This window comes from Sturnus vulgaris, chromosome 8 (genome assembly GCF_052056855.1).
Source record: "Sturnus vulgaris isolate bStuVul1 chromosome 8, bStuVul1.hap1, whole genome shotgun sequence".
In the NCBI taxonomy this organism is placed as follows: Eukaryota; Metazoa; Chordata; class Aves; order Passeriformes; family Sturnidae; genus Sturnus; species Sturnus vulgaris.
This window is the reverse complement of record NC_142250.1, coordinates 1,320,557-1,338,230: the sequence shown is the minus strand read 5'-3', so window position 1 is coordinate 1,338,230 and position 17,674 is coordinate 1,320,557. Positions and strand designations below refer to the sequence as shown.

Here is a 17,674-nt window from a genome sequence, read left to right as displayed (position 1 = left end):
CATCAAAGATTAATAATCAAAAATTAATGTTACTTCAGTTTGAGTAGAGTGCAAAAGTCAAGTTTCCTTCCCTATTTTGAGCAAATACAGCGGCGTGTCTGGGAGGAGAAACAGTTGGCAGACTGTAGCTAAACAGCAGCTTCCGGTGGAAATTGTATCTGCCGTGTCTTTGTAGAATTTCAAAGGTAAAACCGAGGTAATTTTTTGTGGTCTGATCCTGCACAAAGGCTCTGTGGGTGCAGCTGCTAGCTGCAGTGTTTGTGTACTCCGGGCTGCAGCATCTCAAGGAGTCAGAGGCTGCCCGCTGGCAAGGGATCCTAACGAGGTTACTCCTAATTAGGAGTAAGCAAAGGGGGAGGGGAACTGAGATAAGGACGATGAGCAGTATCTTTAGATGAGGAAGTAGCTGGAGCAGCCCTGCAGGCTGAGGTGTTACTGCAGAGGTGAGGCCCTGCAGGGATTTCTGGCAGTGCCCAGCAGGGCACGCTCAGAGTTTTTTAGTCTGGAGCCAGGAGGGTTGTGATGCTCCACGGGGTCTAAGGGCAATTCTCCACAGCTTTCAGCATTCCTGGGGTGGTTTCTGTGGAGCTTCTGGAGGATCCCGGGCTCCCTGTGAGGCACCCACCTGCTGGGGGAAGGAGAGGAGAATCTCCCGAGGCTGGGACTTGGGAGCAGGGCTCTGCCATTGGAAAGGGTGGTGAGTAATAACTACAGAGTTAAAAACCCACGGCCAAATAACTAAATCCCACCGAAAGGTGTTTGTGTTTTGTTTCTAAGGACTTTCAGTTTGTGTTTCTCTGTAACTCAGTTTGTAGTTTGTGCCTGGTTGCTTTGTCCTGGGCTCTGTCCCAGTTGATCCTGGTGCAGGAGCCTGGGCTGTCACTCCAGGGCTCGTGGGTGGGAGTGGGGTTTGCAGGGAAACAGAGTTTTCTCTTCTGTGGGAGTAAAAATAACAGTCCCATGGTCAGGGAGCACTTGGGGTTGTGTCACAGTCCTTTAAGGACCTGTGGTGGTGTAGCTGCTTCCAGCATCTCCAGGGCAGGATGGGGCTGGGGTTCCTTGGGCTGTTCTTTGCAGGGTTGTTGTGAACAGTTGGAGCTCAGCTCCTGGAACTGCTGTGCTGGGTCCATCTGAGGTTCTGTGGCCAGCCCAGGTGCTTCCAGAAGGGAATAAGGAGAGGGAAAGAGGCCTGCAGGAGCTCTGGGAGCCCTGTCCCACCATGGCAGAGAGCTGCACAGTCACTGAATGGTGCTTTAATTCAGTGCTCTGCTTTTCTGAGCCTTGGGCCTCATGCTGGGACAGTAACCAGCAACTCTTTTCCCTTGGTGCACCATTATTAGGATTATTATTACTGTTATTTTAAGAGTAACTCAGGGTACAACTCCATGACTTCTCGAGGATTTACAGCTAGCTTAGAACCCATTGTTACCTAGACATGGCCAGTTGCTTTAGCCTGAAATATTCAGTATTTTGCACTGGCTTTTATTCTCCAGTCACTTTGCAGATAAGTCTATCATGCAAATAAATGCAACTGCTTTTCAGTTTGATGGTTCTGGTTCAATATTTAAGCACAGATTACTGAGGTTGAGGTACTCCCTGGGTCTTCCTTTTCTCACTGTTTTCAGTTTGATTCTGAATGCTGGTTTCATTAGAGTTTTGTGCTCCTGCAGCCCCTCCTAATTGGATGTCAACTGTCCCTTTGTTGTCACACATTTAAAAATACTATATATTTTCCATAATCAGAAATACTAATTAAAAATGTACTGAATTCAAGCCAGATCCATAGAAAATACATGGCCATGAAGAAGAAATTATGACAAGATGTTTAAATATGTGCTTCTTTAAATACTTTTGCAATGTCATCATTGTGTCTAATGTACCAGAATAGGCTGGAAGGTGGCTGGGGAATGGCAGACAAATGCTTGTTCTTTGCTTTTTTTTTCAGTGCATCTATTCAATATAAATACTAAGGGTTAAGATGCTTTCATAGGGTAGTTATGTAAATTATCAGAAAAATAAGTGATCTCCTTTTTTGAGACTGTACAAACTACAGCTGGACCTGGACGTGCTGTGCCATGCTTCAAGACAAATTTCGTGCATTTCATCTTTGGTAAGTTTGTAAGGTATAGCTAGAAATTAATGGAAACCAGAAATCAAATGACAGTTTTAATAGACTTTAGAACAGAGTGTACGAGTATAAAACACTGGTTTTGTATTTCAAAAGTTGCAGGAAGATAGCCAGTCATTTTAAACAGTCTTCTACAAAACATATGCCAGTAGATTACATAAAAGACACTATATACAATATAAAAGAGCAGAAAACAATCCTCACTGTAAAAATAATTTAAAACAAAGTATTTCAATTTAAAATATCTCCTATAGCACAAACTAATACATTGTGACATGCAAGTGAAAACTAAACATATTGCATTCTTTAATGTAGCCAAATAAGAGCTGTATTAAATTTGGACAATGAGACAACATGCCAACATTTCCCGATGAATACAGGAGGCTGTTCTTAAATATTTATTAACTGTTGTATTATGTTCAAAGAACAGCTACTATACATCTTCCAAAATGTAATAAATATTAAAGCAAAGTATATGAATAATCTACATCGTAGAGTTCATTTGGGCCAATGTTGAAAAAGTGGTTGATAGAAAAATGCTGTTTCACTGACTACTGCACTGTGCAATTGTACAAAATAGTTCTAAAGGCTTGGAAACAATCTGCACTTGAGCATTTGCAACATCCAGGTTTAAGGCAGCCTAGCACTTGAGACACGGAGAGTGGGAGAAGCCGCTTTGCTTTTCACATCCAAGGTGGAGCTGGGAGGAGATTCCCAGCTGAGCCAGGACCTCAGGCCAGCAGGTCCTCAATCCATGGGGAGCTCCTTGGAGGCTCCCAGCACTGGAGTCAGTCTCTCCTGGGCTCAGTGCAGCAATAAGCACAAAAAGGAAGAGCTTTGCTTCTGTGCCTTCTCACACTGGCAGGAACACTCTCCTGAGCTCTGCTTCCACACGGGAGCCTTGGCAATTCCTCAAATGCTATTTATAAAGCAAGCTGCTCTAGGTGTGACTGCAGACTCTTACTGGGGGGATCCTTTCCACTTCAAATGCTGGATTCTAATTGCTAAGGAGCCAATGTCAACAACGCTTCGTGTCCACAGAAGTCATGAACTCAGCAACCCAAGCATTTCCACAGCACTTCTTGATCCATCTAAAAACCATTGGATTCCTCAAGTGCTGCTGTCTTGTTTCCATCTCGCTATCTGCTCGCGATTATGTCTCAAACATACAAAGTAACTGTTAAAGCAAAAAAAAATTAGCTGCCACAGTAGGTCTTAGAAAATGCCAGTGTTTAATGACAGACTAGGCGTGAATGAAAGGTTTAGCAGAAGCGTAAGAAGATTTTAAATAAACCAAAGTGTTACAAAGCAAGAGGTGTGAAAATACCATTCTTTGGTCTAAATTAGCTGTTCCCTTTATATTAGTTTAACATTCCAATGGCTTTTTCAAAACTGTTTAAAAATAATATAAGCTGAAATTTATTAAGCAAAAATATGTATTATATACATGGATGCCTGATCAGACAGATGAACTTAAAAGTGAACATAGTGACAGTTGTTTAGATAATCCTAGTACCTTAAAAAAAAAAGATGAGTTAGTGTTGAGTGCGCAGTAATAGATTTTTATTGAAAAAGGTAGAAAACTAAGCATGAAAATCTGTTTTAGTTATTTATAAACACTACATCCGTATGGTTCTGTTGCTCTAAATTCAGACGTAAACATTCCTTCTGACATGCCAAAGCTCCTAATGCTGGTGGGAAGTTCCTGTAACCAGTCAGCGATCGCTTCACAGCGCCTTGCTCGGCTCTTCCGTCCCTGCAGCTTCGTTTGTGTCAGCTCCTTCCTCAGCTGCCAATTCCTCCTGTTCGGCTCCATCCTCCTCTTCCCTCTCGGGAGCATCCTCATCCTCTAAGCCATTGTAGAACTCCTCCATCTCACTCTCATCCTCCACATCTAAGCTCTGACTGCGGCACGAGCCGCTCTCACTGCTGCTGCCACAAGAGCTGGAAGATATGATGTCATCTTCAGAATCCGAGTACACCTCAGCACCATGGAAGATATAGCGACTGGGTGGCAGAAACAGATACTGAGTACCTGCAACAGGATTGGAACAGTCAGGGACAGGCTGAAGTGAATGAGCCATGCACGAGCTGGCAGACACCTGCACAGATCTGTTTGCAACAGTGACTCTTAATGAGATAATTGCATTTTCATGTCCTGTCCATATCTGTGTATTTATTACGAAGGACAAAAGAAATGCTTCACTGGAAAGCTCAGCCTTCCTCTTCTCCCTCCCTCTGACACCAAAGAGGATTTATGCTGATTGTTCAGCAGCTTTTTTCATGGCAGCACATTCCTAGCTAGACCTCCTCTACCTGTGACACAACAGGAGCCCTGGCATGGAGTAGCAGCAAAGTCTAAACCCAGCCTATCCTCTGGAAAATTGCACCTGAATTCCTGAAACTTTACATCAGTTACAAGTCTGCACACTGGAGGGCTTCCTTGAAAGTCTAAACTTTCCTTACAAACGTGCCTCACTCCAGCTGTGAGATTTTGAAGTTCTGTCATGACTTTGTCTTCCAGCTCTACTGCAATACCAAATCATGCTCTACTCTGACCAGCTTCTACTAACTTTTCTGAAAATGCATTTGAAAATGTTACAAAGGGATTTATTTGTTGATACCTACCTTCAGCCTCCTAAACTTTGATCTTTTAGGTGAGGATGTAATCACTGATTTTAAAACCTATTATGAAATACAAAAAAGATTTCCTACTGGCTTCTCCAAAAGAAAGAAATGGTTCAGTGAGTTATATAGACACTTGTCTGAACAAATACAGCCACCAAAACATACTGATTGTCTCAAGAGTAACTCATTATTCACTTAAGTCTAGCACAAATGTGTCAGCCAAAAGGAAGCAAAATACTGAAAAGCGTTAACACTTACCATCCAGCCTTTTGCTAATCTGTTCTTTTGCAGATCTGTTTACCCAACACTTCTTCAGTATTTCACTCTTTTCTTTATTTTCTCCATCATTAGATCCATTTTCCTTCATTGTTTCAGAGTTCATTAGCTCACTAGCAGGATTTTCAGGGTTTTCTGATGACACCTGCGTGTCCTGAAGGGTCTCCTCGGAGCAGGTCCCTTTAGTTTCGGAGGCAGGCTCACAGTTTTCTACCTTACATTCAGGTGGGTGTTGTGCCACCACTGCAGGATCAGGTGGGCTCATCCTTTCTGGTGAACTGGAGCCTTCTGAAATGTTCAGAGGGGTTGGTGGGAGCTCAGCCGAGAGCGCTTCGAGCTCCTTGTGCGGCCGTGGAGGCTTTTCTGTGATTTCCGAAAGTTTCACCGAGTTGTAGCAAAGTTTTGTGTATTCATTACCCAACCTCTGACACAATTCATTAATTATAACGTCACAGTCTCCGAGAAGCTCCACGTCAAAGTGTAGATGAGGCAAAGGTTCCCTATTAATTAAGATCTGAGGCACTTCATGGGGGATGGAACCTAGAGATGGAAAAGAGAATTCACAGGTAGTCACTTGGGTTTTACTTCCAGCAGAGCCCTACTGAGAAAGCTCAGGCTTCTCTTTGTGCCTTCACTTGCAACAAGACAAAACCATTCAGCTCAGGGAGAAGGCAAGCCAGTCCCAAATTTAGCAACGGTGGTTTGAGGTGCTGTGCCTACTGCAGCCTGGTTAGATGGGCTTTTTGCCCCCATTTTTTCCAGTTAAAAGCGTTCCTCAATCACTGAGAAACATATGCATAGAAATACCAGCTGTAGTAATATTAAAATACCTTTAATACATAGAATTAAAAATATTAAAATTAGTACTATAATTTCTTCAAATTATGTTGACTTCATGTATTTGTTTTATGTATTAAGTACACGAGGAATATACTGCTTTTGAGATGCTTCCTTTCTACAGCCTTCAAGCCTTTCTAAAGCATATCACAAGCAGGAAGAGAAATGAATCTTAGAACAAAGTCATTCAGGTTTAAGAGAGTAGTTTTTCAGCTAATCATTTAATTACCTTGAGATCTACCTGGAGTGTAGGAAAAAGCACTTAGAATGTTTTAATTTCTCCATTTTGCATTCCAGCTTTACACAGGCAAGCAGCTTTCATCTTACAAAAGGTGGTGCTCACTGAATTGAGCCAAAGGTGGTTTTAAGAGCTTGGAGTTTCTTAACTGAGAATTCCACTTCTGATCCAAATTTTTTAAAAGAAAGTATTACCAGAGACAGTCACTTACTTGGGATCAATGCTACTGGTCTTACTTTGAGCGAAGACCCAATGACAATGAGGAGATCCACTTCATTTTTGTCGTACTTCATGGCACGGTGGAACTGCTCGGGCAGGTTCTCCCCAAAGAACACAATGTCGGGCTTCATGATAGCCAGGGGCTCCTCGGGGGGACAGCGGGGACAGCGGGGCACCACCTGCACACAACAGCCCCTGTTACTGCTCTGCACACCTGGGCCCCAGAAAAACCCACACCTCATGCTCACAGGCACTGATTCTGGCAGGGACGGGCAGGTTTCTGTGGTATTTCCTCATTCCATTGTGCTGTGGGTGCACAGGCAGCTCCACTTCTTACTCCTGCCTGCAGCAACTCAGGGAAATAAAGCTACAGCAGCAATGAGGAGGGAGAAACCAGGCAGGGCTGTGCCACAAACCAAAGTCCAGCAGTCCTGTCCTGCTCAACACCAACTGGGCACTCCTCCCATTTGACAGGAATGGATTTTTCGTAGTTTAATCGGAGCAAAAACTTAGATTTCACTGTCAGGTTCCAGCTGAGGATCTGATACAAAAACCCTGTCCTAATCCAAGAGTCTTTTGTAGAGCTTTACTCCTCTCCTCCTAAGGATACACGTGTTACACACACAAAGCTACAAGGCTCTGTGGCTGGCTAAGCACACAGGACAAGAACAGAGGCCAGAACTTGTTTGATCTGCATTTTAAACTCTTCTAATTCCTCCTTAAATAGAGGAGAATCCTGCTTCACTAACAAAAGTGGACACTAGCTAGGTTTGTGGAGAAGTAGATTCCCTTTTCTCCTGAGCCAGGGAGTTTTCTGATCTTTGGGACCTCTTTCAACTCCTTCCTAGCTGAAGACTTTTTAAGAGAGAAGAAAAGCAAGAAGGTGAGTGATCGATCTACAGACAATACTGAGCAATTTCCTTCTAACAGTTCAAGTCTTTTCGGCTGTAGTGTTAAAATATAACACTTCACAATAAATCCAAGGAGCTGCAATCACCTGAAAATCATCACAAGCTACAAATTAGAGTTATAAAGGTATAAAGATATGTATATTACCTATTGCAGTAGAAAAATACCTGAAAACTGACATTTAAATGCATAACAACTCCCTACTATACAGAGAACAGCTGCAGAAAAAAATAATGGAGAATGCTGAAAGTTTAAACGAAAGAATTCGTTTTATGGATGCCTGCAGTGGGACAGAAGACAATACTCTCACTCTCCAAATTAGAAAATACCACAAGTAGAAGCTCTTCCTCTAGTGTCAAACGATCTTCCCCAAAAATTAAAGTCTTTGAACAAAGAAGAACCTTGTGGGATGGATGCCTTGTATGATAGGAAGCAATTTGGCACAAGAGCTAGGAACTGGTGTGGGGGAAACCTTCACCCTGCAGCTGAACAAGAGAGCAACCAATAACCCCACAGTCAAGGGAAACCAACTAAAGGATTCCCCAAAATGGAGCAGATGGCTAGAACGAGTCCTGAACAAAATTTTTCCTCAGATCTTTGTATATTAGAAAGAGAAAATCTAACTCCAGCCAGCTGGCTCTGGAGGATGTTCTTAAAAATAATATTCTTAATAGCAAAGTAAACCAAATTTCACATTCAATATTTCAGTGTTACAAGCCTTCAGGCTTATGAGATTCACATTTCTTAAAGCTTTAACTCAAACATCTCTTCTGAAAGGCTTTCACTGAATTCCATTTCAAATGTAATGCCTGAAGGATTTACATCCCTTCCATGTTTCTCATCTGAAGTTGCAACTGTGGACTCTGAAGCATTTATCAAAAAAAACAATGAGCCTGCAGAAAGAGTCCCCTTTCATCTTCATAAACAACATCTTTTTGATCACAGAATCATCACCTCTGTTCCTGCACAAGAACAAAGGCAGAGAGGGTCTCTCCAAGTCAAAGGTTCCTCTGCTGTGACAGAGCAGAACCAACTCCTGCCTTGGTCACTTGACACCCAGACATGGGGATTTTGGAACATGGAATAATTCAGGAGTCCTAGGAAGCAACACCAGCATCCCAGGTGCTTAGAGCCTGCTCTGTGCTTAGCAATTTCTCCATGGATCAGCTGCTGTTTGAAACACATTTTTACTACAGGTAAATGCTCAAAGAGCAGCCAATGTTAGAGAAGGCTAAGAATGCTTTCTCAGTGTGACTCTAAATGCAGATCAACACAAACCAGGTATAAATCCAACTTTCTGCTTACCATTTAAGCTCTATTTTTAATCAGAGGAGCCATTAAAAATGGACTCTTAAGGTTTTGTTCTGATTTTTGCCATTACCTAATTTTTGCAGTACAGTATTTGAGTATACTTTTAAATACCAGAGGAAATGCTAAGATACAGAGAGGCACTTTCATGAAATACATGCAGAGATATGGAGGCTTTTAAAAGCAGATCTTGTAAGCAATCTCAGTGTGGTGGTTCAGGGTTTGGTTTGGGGTTTTTCTGAGAGAATTACTTATTAGAAAGCTGCAGTGAGTTAAAGTAGATTTTTTTACCTGATTGAAAATATCTCCTCGAACAACTTCACAATCAACTTTGTATTTACAGATCAGGCAGGAAGCTGTTGCAAAGGAACCTGAGGGGAAAAACCCGTATGGTAGCATCAGGATTTTCAGTCATTCAGATTTGCTCTTATGCCCAAGCTGTTTTGACAAAAAGGCTGTTATGTTGCAGTGCTACAGAAATCAGGCATTAAAAAAGGTAATGTAAAATTAAGAGGAGATCTTTGTAATACTAGAAGTCGTTGTTCTTCAAGGTGTTGTTAGTCAGCACAAATCTTGTTTTAGGAGTAGCCATATACCACATGCATGTCAACACAAATGATTCTGTGTCCTCTCACTCCCCTGCCCTGTGCAAGCACAGACAAGGAGCAGAGAACAGAAGCTGCCCTTGTCATTACACAACAGTGGTGCAGCAAGCAGCAGCACAGGAACCCACAGCAAGTCCACCAACTGTAGCCCAGGATAACTAAGGAAATGCATGAGTAAAGACAATATGCTTTCAGGGCATTGTATCTGGCTAAGACAAAGAGAGTGAAAGCACAGAAAAACCTGGAGCAGAGCATTTATGAGCAACTGGCAGCTCAGGTCTGCTGATCACTGCAGGCCTGCAAAGTGCACAGCTGCTGAAACCTTGCTCAGCATTGCAGCTCCCCCAGCACGAGGGATTCCAAGGACTATGGGAGGCGTGACAGTTATTTGCTCATTGTAATTAGCTGGCAATAATAATTCAGAGCTTCATACAGCTCGGTAGGGACACCTCTGTCAGGCTCACAGACCCAACTAACTCAGAGGCATTTGCTGCCACCTCCCTGCAATTGTATCATGTGAATTATTTTTCACCATCAGAAGTCTGGTGCCAGTGCATGAGCCATTCCCAGGCAGCAGGCCACAGCCTCTGCTCACTGTGCTCCAGCAATGGCAAGGAACACAATCTAATTCCAGATGCACTGGTTGAATGCAAGAGCCATTTTAGATAGAGCAGGATGCATCTCAGACACCACAGTGTCATAGGAGGAACTGTACTGTAGGTCTGCAGTGACAGATGGGTCTGAAGGTTCACATTCCCAAATCACTGCAAGGTTTTTTGTTAATTGCTCATGATTAACTTGCCATTGCCCCAGTCAAGTGGAATAAATAGAGCAGTGTGAACCCCCACAGAAGAGTTTTGGTTTCTCTTCAGCCACCACCATTGGGCAACAATCATTTGGTAAAGAGCAGCAGCTGTAGGTCAGATGAAGCTTGATGTGCTCAAAAACTACCTTTGCTAAAGCATTTCCAAAGGCTTCAAAATCTCCAAGTGCTCAGCATGTTTTTAAAGAATCTGTTTCATTCAGAATCACCTTTAACAGGACATACACTAAAGATGATCCCATCCCTGGAGTGTGCAACTGGAAAAACGGGGAGCTTGAGCACAGCACTGACGTGCAAAATCCCAGCCACATAAAAGAGGTTTGTGATAAATGCCTCAGGTGAAATGCCAACCCAAAGAAAACGTGTGACACACTAAGCACAGAAGGAAACCAGCACTGGGGCTGGGGAGCTGACAGGCACATGCTGCTGTGTGCTGCTTGGGCCCACCCAGAGCACTGTGATTGCTCTGCCTGGAGAATCAAAGCCCACGGATCTGGCACTGAGCTAAGCTTTGCAGGTATGGAAACCACGTGAGTTTGGCCCCTGGCAAAGGTGCAATTAGATGGATGGGCCTTACAAACATGCCAGAGCTGCTTTTAGATGATTGAGTTGTCTGAAGTTTACTAAGTGATCCAAACATGCATTTAAGAACTAATTTTCTGCATGCTTTTCTTGAGAATTAATCCTTGGACTTTCAGCTCAACATATGCAAGTCCTTGAAAATGGAAAGCGTATCAAGCAATTAAAGCAATTCCACTTAATTAGGCCTCATAATTACAGAATGTATATGACATTGAAGGTGCAACAAGATGATCTTCAGTTCAACTGAACTGGTGATTAATCCTCAGTGTTTTATACATGAGGTGGAGTCACTGAAGTGTCAGGATATGTTAAGATTTCAGTGGAATATAACCTAAATAATCAGATAACACCCAGACTCCCGTTCTATTGAGAGGGACCTATGGCAAGATTGGTTTCCATGTTATGTTCTCACACAGATCCAGAAGCACCAAAAGCATTTTAGAAATTACAGTCTAAGCTTGTGCCAACAGGGTGTGGATGTTCACTGATACACAGACACTTCATCAAGCTCAATTCCTGAAAGGAGTTCTTTCTACTTGAAACATTTCTGATTTAAATATGTAAGCCGCCTAAAACAAAATTTCAACATTTAAAAATCAGAATATTTGTTGGCAAGAGACAGGAATTCAAGGAAAGGAAGTTGAATTCCAACAGCAATCACCTTGTCACGTGCACCAGTAAGAATTCCCAGAGAGAAAAGAAATAAAATTAAAGCCACTAACCATGACACTGGATTATCCTTTGGATTCCTGCCACCTGCTCCAGTGTGTCTATGTTCTGAGTGTAGTTGCGAAGGAGTTTGCCTTCTTTATCCATCAAAGCGATGAACTTGTGACAGAGAGACGGCTGGAACTGTCCCGGGTAGATTTCCTAGGGAATCCAGAAGCACATTACACAGTGCAAATGGATGCAGAGTCTTTAGCTGAGCTGGACACTGTCCCCAGAGGTGCCTCCCTGTGCCCTTTGTCACTGCTCTGGCACCCAGCTCCTCTTCCCAGTGCTCAGCTCCTCAGCGTGCCTGCAGGAACTGCTCTGTTCTTTACACAGCACAAAAGCAATGCTTACATCTTTGTCTGCTTTGGAGAATTATGGAATAGGGATTCTCTCCTTTGTAAGTGACCTCAGCGTTTGTTACTAGAAACATGTATTCTGATGGACAGAAAAGGAGGAGTGAAAAAGTAAAAATTAAAAAGTATCAGCTAAATTGGATTTGGACTTTTCTGGTAAAACAGAAAAACCTGTGTATAGACAGGTTTCCAGTAAGTTGATTTTTTTGCTTGCTGTGGTGGTTTTTTGGTTTGGGCCGGGTTTTTGTTTGTGGGGAGTGGTGTTTTTTTAATATTAAAACCCAAAGGAACTGAGTATACTAATGAGCATCAAAATCTGTTAGTATCTGCATAGGAGGCTTTCATAGAAAGCCAAGCAGAAAAAGAATGCACTGGGTTTTCTTTTCCACCCTTTATAACATGACAGAACAGTAGTATGAATTGTGAGCAAATGAAAGAAACAATGAGCACAACCAGTGGTGATTTCACAAGTCCTTACTGGTCCTGTAGAAAATCTTATACCTTGGGTTTGATTTTTTTTTTTTGGTCCCAAGGAAATTGAAGACTAAATGCAATTAGGTTTTCTTTTTGTTTCTCCATATGTCTACAGCTTCTACAATTCCTTCTTGTCTAAGAGATGTAATTGCTGCTTTTGAAACAGTTTAACATCACTGAGGTCTTTTCAGCCATCTGAAATGGTTGTGTATATCACAACTATGGCATATCATGGACTTACAACAGGAACAGTAAATAAGCTTAAAAAGAGAGAAAATGTCACTGAACATTTCTAGTTTTTATCTGAGTTATGCATTTTAATACTGTCATCTGTCTTTACTGACCAAGACAAGAACTGTTGGAAAACCATACCTTTGCAAACTTAAAAAACGGCCTGGGATCCTTCCTGAAGTATTCAATATCAAACATTGCTTGAGGATCTGGAAGGTCTGGGAAGTCTACAGCAAGGCGTGCATAGATGCCATCTCTGGATCTAAAGTCAGGTATTCCACAAGACACTGACACCTGAAATATATTTGTGCAATCTGAAATAAGTCAAACTATATACTGGACTGTAAAGTGTTGCTCTGGGTAAACTACATTTCTGTATGCTCAGAAACATTAAGAACAAAACCAGTCTGAGTTCTTTCTATTTGTTTTTCTTTTCTTCTTCTTTTTTTTTTTTTTTTTTGGTACAATATAACAATTCCCAAATCACAATCTGGAGAAACAGAACAGAAACAAAATTTGACAAGTGGACAAAAAACCCTTTAGTACAGTCTGCACAGGCAGTAACAGGATACCAGAACTTGCTTTTAGCACTGGAAGTTCTGTAAGATATGAACAAAAATTTAGAGCATTATTGCATTCAATTTAATTAATTTATTGTTCGCTGAAATGCCAACTCAGACTTAGACATGATGGTTGATATTTTAAATTTTTTACATGCTAACACAGTAACAGAATAGTCTTGCTTTTGAAAAATATATTCTTACTTTTGAAGAATTAAATAATTTTTTTTATAAAATTTGTTTACTGATAAGCATTGCTTTAGCCAGTGAGTAGCTTCATCACCCTCACAGAGCACACGTGCTCAAAGTAACATTCAGTCTGCTGAAATCTGATCAAACTGTCCTTATCATCATCATCATCATCATCATCCTCCTGTCCCCCAACTCTTTTCAAATCCTATTCTTCTAGTCCCTCAAGCTCCATCTGGGATTTTAAGTGATCCACTGAGATTTTGTTTTAAAAAGTCATGCCCTTTGTCTGAAGACTAGGATAGGAAATGTTCTGGCCAGGTAATGCATTCTTATTCTGTAACTATTTTGCATGGAAGCAGCTGTTGACAAGTTTCTGTGTCTGTGATTATTTTGTTCTGAGAGGAGAGACACTGTGATTTCCTCACATGGACTCTTCCCCCCAGCATCCCTGCAAGCTGTGCTGAAGTATTGAACCAACCTGTCTCCATATTGTCACCCTGTCACTGCAGCAATACCTACCCCAGCTCCAGTCAACACCATGATCTTCTTGCACTCCTGCAAAAGTTTCACAGCATCATCAATGGTGTTGATATCTTTCCTTTTCTTCCTTTTTGGTGGCTCTGAAAGGATGTTTATCACGATTTGCCACAGAGTCATGTCATCCAGTTCAGGGGGGGGGATGGTTTCTGGCAGCAGGTCCTTCAGAATCGTCCGTGGGTCTGTACCTAACATGAGATGCTGCTGGACAAAAGTGTAGGGACCTAGGAAAAATCAAAAAACACAGTCAAGTACTGCAGATGATCATGGTCATTGTTCCATTTATTCATGCTTGCTAGTACAGTTTCATGAATCCAATTTTATGCTCCTTTCATCAAACCCCCTGTATTTTGGTCTAAACTCTGAAGTGACAGCTGAGCATTTTACTTATTTATCATTATTTTATGTTAACCCATGAAGGATTTCATAGAGAGTCAAGCTGAAACCCCAGTTCACAGCAAACTTAACCTCTTTTAGAGGTGCAACAGGAGTTTCCCAATGTGTCTCCATGTGTATTCTCCCAGCATTTGGTATTTACAGGAATAAGCAGAAGAGACAACATACATATGCTTTCCTGTGGCATTATAAACCATCACTCTAAACACACACAGAGCCCAGCAATCCATGGATTTCTGTTGGTTTTTTTTGGTGGTCATCTAACACTAATTATTTCAGACATGACCTCCTCAAGCCATTAAATCAATCTTTTCAGAAACACTCAAGATGAGGGCTCCTGGTCCTAAAATTATACAGGGATCATCTTCTTGTTCCTTAAAGAATTAATATTAAGTAGGCAGACTATAGAAATATGCCATAAATTAGTTTAATTTAGTAAGTCTGTGTGTATGCTTTTAATAGGGATTGTGGCAGGATTTCTGTTCAAGAAAAAAATAAGACCTTGACAATTTTAATCAAAATACAGCAAGTTTCAAGGGGTTCATTTTTAAACTCCTTAAATACCATACAGAATACAGCCAACACCTCTAAGCTGCTCAGAAGCACTAATTTTTGCCAGTATTTTTGCAACAGGAAAAATAATTTGAATACTGGGGAGGATTAAATGACTGCTGAAAGGCAAAGAGCATTTAAGAACATGCTCCAGGCTTCTACCTATACGTGGTCTTGGGGTCCAGTCACTGGAACTTGCATGTGAGGCTCTGTCTTCTTCATCACTGTCACAGGAGTGAAAGCCATTGGCTATGATTTCATCACTGAGGAGGAAGTTATCTGCAAGACAGCACAACCAGGGGGTTACACTCCAGCCCAAGGGCACAGTGTATCTTCAAAGAGATCACAAAAATGAAAATCACACGCTCAATTGGCAGCTTTGTCACTTAGGCACAGAAAATATCTGGTTTTCTTCACATTTCTAGATATGCTTTCAAGCTGTTGGTAGATTTACTGCAGGGTTTGCTACCTTAATGCTGGGCTTCAGGGGGCTGGATGCTGACCTTGGGGAAATCTCATTCATTGAAGTGTGGGGCATTATAGATATTTCACCACAGGAAAAATCCGAATGTTTTAAAAGTATAATTAAAAATGTCTTTCCCTTACAATTCTCACTGCATTCAGCTCGTTTAAAAACTAGGTAAAATGAAAACATGCCACCATTGCAGACAGACCTTGGACTAGGTTTTAAGAGCATTTTAACAGCATTTTGAAAGAAACCCACAAGTGCAGGTTCGCTACAACAAATTCACAGGATTTTGTGAGGGTGTTACCTTGCAGTTGAGCTGTATTGCTGACCACGCACACCATTTATGATATTTCAGTTGTGACACAGAACAGAACACAGTCCCTTGAACCACCCTCACTAAGTTTCTCTTGTCCCTTTGCCCCCGCAGCTGGGTTTGGCTCAGAGTGCCAGAGTGACCTCGGCTCAGCCCGTGGCCTTAAGCCAGAGTAACTCAGCATCACTTCATCTCAGACCTCGGTGAACGAGCCCAGGGCAGGACAAGGCACTTGTGATACTGAGCTCACACTGGAGGGGAAATCTAAATTCCAACCTGAGCAGCCTATTAGAACTCAGACCACTCAACCTTTTTTATTGGCTTTATGAGAAACAGCCTCAGAACCTGTAGCTTCATTTGCTGAAAATCTAAGATAAACACAAAAAATTTCAGTTGTGCTCTGTAAAGCAAAGAATCACTACAGTAGTTCCCAGTCTATCTGAAGAACTGAAGAACCCCCTGCACTACTTTAGCTGTTATTCCACTTGAGTCTCAAATAAAGAACACCACAAAACACCATTTTTTATTCAGAAGTTGTGTTGTCCTCTCCCTTGTTGGCATAAATACTTTATTTTTGATTAGCACTGAAAGATGTTAATGACAGAAATTTGTTGTTGGTTTTCACTGTCTTGTTCTTCTGAGGCCACAGGTGCTGATGGACATTACAATTTCCTATTAATCTATATATTTACAGCATTTCAGCTCCATCTCGTTATGCATGAAGTCAGTGAACACAGTGAGAATTTTGGAGAAGGACAAAGTGCATTAGTACACATCGGTAACTGCGAGGTGCAGGTTTAACCTGAGCGACCTTCATGGCTTCTGTATCAAGAAGCAAAGCTTACATTGTGCAAAGCTCCTCACACACAGGTCCCAGTGCCTGGGATTTAAGAAACAGTGACAGATACAAGCAGGATAAAGTAACAGTTTAAACTGTAACACGCCCTGTGTACTCCTCAAAGGACCAGACCGGGTAATGCTGGCCACAACTAAGGCAGCCACAGCACAACACGCCCGAGGCTCGGAGGGACCTGAGCAAAAGGCTCCGGTAAGAGATCATTAGCTTTGCTCTGAGCTCTTCCAATGGGGGTTTTAAATATTGAGGCTGTTCCAGGTTTATCCTATACCTGTTCCTTTTGCACAGCTTTTACACAGACAGAAGTTTCCTGTAGAGTTTTACTATAAACATAAAATATCTTTAACTGCATTCCAGGGTAAAATGTAAAGACTGTACTGGCAGAATGCAGTGTCTTGTACATTAAAAAAAAAAAAAAAAAAAAAAAAAAAAAAAGCCAAAATTAACAACTCCAACAAGAAACAACTCAAACCAGATCTGTTTGTACTGTGAGGTACATTCGCAGTGATGCACCCCACCAGAACACTTCAAAAATGATCTGAAAGAAACTTTTTAGAAAGATTATAGTTTAGTCTTGTGCTGCAGTCACTGAAACTTTAGCCAAGACTGTCACTTGCAGTTCTTTAAAGAACTGGTCAAGACTGCTGCTTCTGAGCTTACGTACAAGTTTCTAAGGATCAGCAATTAAATAACTAACACGGCAGAGATTATGAAAAGGAAACCGAGCTTATGATTTTCCATTTTTAATAAGTTGTTGCCAGCAACACAGCAGAATAAACGCTTTCGGGGCTGAGAGCCGGGCGCTGTCCCTGTGCGCAGGAGCCCTGGCAGGGCCGGCCCGGAGCTGCCCCGGGCGGCGGAGCCGCGGCTGCAGCGCCCCGGATCTCGCTCCCTGCGCGCCCCCACGAGCCCGCGCTCACCGACACCGCGCCCGAGCGACACCCGGGGCCGGCGCTGCGCGGGGAGGAGGGAGGGAAGGAGGGAGGGAGGGGACAAGGGAGGGGTCGGTCCTCACCGGGATGCGGGGCCGGCGCCGCGGCCGCCCCGTTCGAACACTGCGCCCGCCCGCAGCCCGGGGCCGCCTCCGCCGCGTCTTCGCCGGGCGCCGCCTCCGCGCCCTCCCCCTGGTCCCGCCGCGGAGGCGGCTCCGCCCGGGGCAGGCCCCGCAGCCCGGCCCCGCTGTCCGCGCCGCTCCGCGCCGCCGCCGCCTCGCCGCCGTCCTCCCGCTCCGCCCGGCCGCCATCGGCCACCGCCGCCGTCGCCTCCCCCGGCGGCTCCGCGGGCGCGGCGGCGGCGGCGGCGGGCGCGGGCGGCGGCCCCGCGGCGCGGTCGGGGCGCGGTGCGGGCGCGGCGCTCCCCGATCCGCGGCGGTGCCGCTTGGCCGCGGGCTCGGCGCTGTCGCTGCCGGGGCCGGCGGGGCCGCGCGGGCGGAGCGGCGCAGCGTCCCCGTCCGCCATCTTGGCGCCGCCGCAGC

General features: G+C 43.4%; 1 protein-coding gene across 1 annotated transcript; it reads right to left on the bottom strand.

Annotated features, from left to right (window-relative positions):
* Positions 1-2,153: 2,153 nt before the first annotated feature.
* Positions 2,154-17,672, bottom strand: SIRT1 (sirtuin 1). The gene is made up of 9 exons (XM_088168661.1): positions 17,216-17,672; positions 14,725-14,841; positions 13,597-13,838; positions 12,467-12,619; positions 11,276-11,423; positions 8,835-8,914; positions 6,319-6,505; positions 5,015-5,572; positions 2,154-4,163 (listed from the first exon to the last, which is right to left on the bottom strand). The coding sequence occupies exons 1-9, from the start codon at positions 17,655-17,657 to the stop codon at positions 3,856-3,858; spliced, it is 2,235 nt and encodes a 744-aa protein (XP_088024787.1). The 5' UTR covers positions 17,658-17,672; the 3' UTR covers positions 2,154-3,855.
* Positions 17,673-17,674: the final 2 nt, after the last annotated feature.

Coding starts and splice junctions, on each gene's coding strand:
- SIRT1 (XM_088168661.1), bottom strand. CDS start 17,657: ATGGCGGACGGGGACGCTGCGCCGCTCCGCCCGCGCGGCCCCGCCGGC. Junction 14,842..17,215: donor GGCGCCGGCCCCGCATCCCG/GTGAGGACCGAC, acceptor GCTGTCTTGCAG/ATAACTTCCTCCTCAGTGAT. Junction 4,164..5,014: donor GATTAGCAAAAGGCTGGATG/GTAAGTGTTAAC, acceptor ATCCTGTTGCAG/GTACTCAGTATCTGTTTCTG.